Consider the following 4,641-nt stretch of genomic DNA (forward strand, 5'->3'; position numbering starts at 1 on the left):
GGAGTTTATGTTTGTTTCATAAAATATGTTGTTTTAATTTTTTTTGCATATAATAGCAATATTTCTGCATTTATATAAACATTTTATTTGCATCTAATAACAAAATATTTTGTAAAATAAATACCAAAAGTGATGACATCGATAAGGATGATAATAGGCAATAACGGCAATTTAATCACCGAGGACACTTTAATCAGAGACATATCAATACAGCGACAATATTGTGGGCGACTTCAATGGCAGGAGACATATATGTAATAATTATGACACCAATAGGGGTGACATAATGAGCATCAACGACGAAACAGTAACTGTGAACTGACTTGTTTGACAAGGAGCGTTTGAAACTTTTAATTTATAACGCTTGACAAAGCGTTCATTTTTGAACAAAAAATCTTATTTGAAACTACAAACTTTTAGTGTTTATACTATAAAAAACGTTCCAAATTTAAAAGTTATATCTCGTAAATTTTAATAAAACGATACCAACTACTTGCTATCAAACTTTCTGTTATCTACTAATTTTTGCCAAACACACCAACTACCACGTTTTTGTTGCTAAAGCCTTTGCAAACTTCTAATTTACAATTCAAAAGTTTTCAACCTCGGCTCCCAAAAAATGGAGAATAATGATTAAGCACGAATACCAAAGTGCACTACAAATGAGATAAGGTAATGACGTCAGAGCATTATCTAACCAACGACGTCTGAAACTAAGTCTATAAAGAGGCACATACATACACAGCCAATCATAAAAAGGTAAAATGGCCCAAATTTGTCAGTTTTTAATAGTTTTTTCAATATATTTTCTGTGTTTTTCTGTGGCAAAGAAGCATAATAATCAGATCACCAAACTCAACAAATTGACGGAGTCAAGAAGATCAGAGAATCCGCCAGCTGGGGAACCATGGACAGAAGAAGATATTTCAAACTTCTCTCCTGTACTTTCTATTGAACCTCAACAAGGATCAAAGGAAGCAGATAGGGTTGACAGGCTGCCAGGTCAACCACAAGTGGACTTTGATCATTTTGCTGGCTATATAACAGTCGATTCAAAGGCTGGAAGGGCATTGTTCTATTACTTTGTTGAATCACCTCACAATTCATCAACCAAACCTCTCCTCCTATGGCTCAATGGAGGTAATGCGTTTTTTGTTTCATTCTACTGCTGAAATGGGCCCATGATAAAATATAATATTACATTTTGTCCTAACCAATTTTTGGAATCAATGTGAACTCAACTTTAACTTTTTGTTCCACCAAAAAAAGATGCCACTAAAATAATGCTTGCAAAAAGACATGAATATCATTTATTCTCATCATGGAATATTATATGATAAATCATCATCATTTACATGTGCTGAAATTGATCACTAGTAATGAAGGTATTATACAGGGCCAGGATGCTCGTCGTTTGGATACGGAGCCATGGAAGAACTTGGACCCTTCCGAGTCAACAGTGATGGGAAAACACTCTATCGCAACGACTATGCATGGAGTACTGGTAACACAAATTTATTCCTTTAAAAGCTGTCATGTTGCTGTTTCCAAAATCACAACGTAAAACGTACCCTAAATCCTGAAAATCCGACAGTGGCTAATGTACTATTCTTGGAGTCGCCTGCTGGAGTGGGGTTCTCATATTCAAACACATCGTACGCGACAGGAGACAAGCAAACAGCTAAAGACTCATACACTTTCCTCATCAACTGGCTTCAAAGATTCCCCGAATACAAATCCCGAGATTTCTTTATTACAGGTGAAAGCTACGCAGGTCACTACGTACCTCAACTCGCATCCCTCATTCTCTCCGAAAACAAGAAGACAAACGCAACGATTATTAATCTACACGGGATTGCAGTAAGCATTTTTTTTCATACATGGGGCTTCACATGGAATGAACCAGGGGCTCGTTTGTGCAAAAGTCGTATTAATTTGCTCTCCCCATCATGAACAAAAAAAAAAAAAAAAACCCTACACTTGTGAAATGATCATGTCTTGTACGCAATAAATTATTTTTTGTTTTTTTGTAGATTGGGAACGCTTGGCTAGATGACAATATATCTAATCAAGGGATGTTCGACTACCTATGGACACATGCCCTAATCTCCGATGAGACAAATGCAGGAATTAAAAAGTACTGTGACTATGTTTCTGGGAATTTCCCAGAAAAGTGCAGTCAGTATTTAAATCAAGGAATCAGTGAAATTGGTAGAATTGATATATACAATATCTATGCGCCACTATGTGATGGAACCAGAAAAAAACTTGATCAATCCACTGGATCTGTAAGTCTTTGATTCCATTAAACAATAATACATAGCATCCGACTTTCAAAATCTAGATAAAATTAATGTAATAACGTATCCTGCGATTTTAATTAATTGAACTATCTTTTAAAAAGATGATGAATTGGAACTAGGTCAAGAACTTTGATCCTTGCTCTAGTCTTTATGTGACTTCGTATCTGAATCAAGCAAAAGTGCAAGAAGCTTTGCATGCCCGAAATACCTCATGGAGACATTGCAGGTACCACTTTTCTTATAATTATATACGTCATGGCTAAGAGATAAACTAAATGGCGGACTATTTATTTTCTTATATATGAGCAGCAGTTTTGACAGCTGGCCAGATAGCCCAACGACTGTTTTGCCTATTATCAATCAACTAATTGCATATGGTATTAGTGTCTGGATATACAGGTCAGTCTACCCAGTTTACACCCTATTCTATTTTTCGTTTACTTAAAGCAGAGATATGACTTTAATCTAATTAATAAACTATATGTGGGTGTTGCTTTTTTTAATATAATGCATGAAGTAAGACTGAGTGATGAAAAAAACAAACAAACAATGAAAGGAGCTTTTCCCCATGTCCTACCTTTCTTCGTATATTTTTTTTTTGAAACATCATTTATCCAAAAAAAATACAGGGCTATGAGTATCCACTGTAAGAGCATATTGATTGAGTCAAATAAGCTATAGAAAGTTATCTTTTGTAGGAGCTTTTTCATTCCTAAACATTTTTTGCATTCTTTGTAATGTTCCAAGCTTAACGGATAGAGTTTTTTCATATATATAATATTATTTTATTCATTAGATTAAAAGCATTCACAATAGGAGCTCATTAGGAGTTTTTTTCATTTGCATAACTTTTTTTTTTTATCATTATCTTGGTACGGCCCAAAAATAAGCTCTATGAAAAAGCATTACATAAGTTAAAGTTTTCATTTCTTAAGTGGGCACCAAAAGTATTAGTGAAAAAGCTTTGAAAAAGCTTTTTGCTATTGTAGATGCTCTAAATCGTCTTAGATGCTGTAATTAGATATTGATAACACCCATAAATAAGCTTTGTGAAAATGCTTCCTTATGGGTGTTGATGTGGGGATGATGTGTTGATTGTACTTATAAAAGCACCTTACAAGCTACTCCTGATTCACGAAAATTTTTCAGTGGTGACACTGATGGAATTGTCCCGATAACAACCACAAGGTATTCCATAAACAAGTTGAAGCTTCCAGTAGAGTCTGCTTGGAGGCCATGGTACTATAATAAAGAGGTAAACAATATTTGAAACATTAATCACATCGAATAACAGCCTAGGAGCAAAAAAAAACTATATTAAAAAATAAATAGTACCATATTAATAGACAAACTGAAAAAGTTGATGATAAAACTGTGATAGGTTGGAGGATATGTGGTAGGCTACAAAGGGGCTGTACTTACCACAGTGAGAGGTGCAGGGCATGCAGTCCCAAGCTACCAACCAGAAAGAGCATCGCAAATGATCTCATCATTCCTTCAGGGCAAACTTCCTCCATCTTTGACTGAATAATCTTTATAGGTTATTTACAGCATGCAAAAAGACAAGTTATAATCAAGTTGTATCCGACCATGTTGGAAATATAGAAAGGTCATTTACAGCATGGAAAAATTATATATAATAATAAATATGCCTCCTTAATCATTTCCTAAGGTTTTATAATAAACAAAATGGAAGGAAATTGGTCCACTGCAGGCAGAGTAAACCAGTTTTATTCCATTCCAAGGAAATTAATCACTCCATAATTATATCAAATTAGCACTAACATGGCAGAGATGTAACATTCGCATTGGATGAAATGTACGAAAGAACTGAGACATATACCATTTTGAAACAACGCATATGCCATCATGATGCACGTCAATTTTTAATTATAGTTGAGAAGTTGAATACAATTAAGGTGGGAAAGAGTGGAAAGTCTTAAAAAACACATAAACATATTTTCCCAATATCATCATCCATTATATCATTTGAAGATAATCAGAGAGATGGTTTTTAATCATACTTACATTCACAACCTCAATACAATATTCCTACTCTACCCTTGTATTTCAATTAACCTAATTTACAACAAGAACTAAGAACAGAAACAGAAATAAGAAACCCTACTTCTATATGTGAAGAGAGAATGAGAGAGGAGAAGTATGATAGTGTGTAAAATGAATCAACCGCACTACAATATACTCATCTAAGGGGGTGTTTGGGATTTCTTTTCAAAACCAAAAGTCATTTTTATAAAAGTTTTTTTCTTAAAAGTTCTTTTAAGGAGTAAAAGTTAAAAGTTGGTTTTAAAAGATACTTAGATAAAAATTATTGACT

At 34.1% G+C, this 4,641-nt stretch overlaps 1 protein-coding gene across 2 annotated transcripts; it reads left to right on the plus strand.

Annotated features, from left to right (window-relative positions):
• Nucleotides 1-730: 730 nt before the first annotated feature.
• LOC145043302 (serine carboxypeptidase 1-like) lies at nt 731-3,966 on the plus strand. Of its 2 annotated transcripts, none has more exons than XM_078991906.1 (8): nt 731-1,140; nt 1,397-1,504; nt 1,595-1,860; nt 2,034-2,288; nt 2,423-2,529; nt 2,616-2,702; nt 3,453-3,558; nt 3,685-3,966. In XM_078991906.1, exons 1-8 carry the CDS (start codon nt 765-767, stop codon nt 3,832-3,834), a joined length of 1,455 nt encoding a protein of 484 aa, XP_078848032.1. In that variant the 5' UTR covers nt 731-764; the 3' UTR covers nt 3,835-3,966. The 2 variants fall into 2 exon arrangements, with proteins under 2 accessions (XP_078848032.1, XP_078848031.1); XM_078991905.1 differs by having other exon boundaries at nt 732-1,140; nt 2,613-2,702.
• Nucleotides 3,967-4,641: the final 675 nt, after the last annotated feature.

This window comes from Lactuca saligna, chromosome 4 (assembly GCF_052625555.1).
Source record: "Lactuca saligna cultivar CGN05327 chromosome 4, ASM5262555v1, whole genome shotgun sequence".
NCBI lineage: Eukaryota > Viridiplantae > Streptophyta > Magnoliopsida > Asterales > Asteraceae > Lactuca > Lactuca saligna.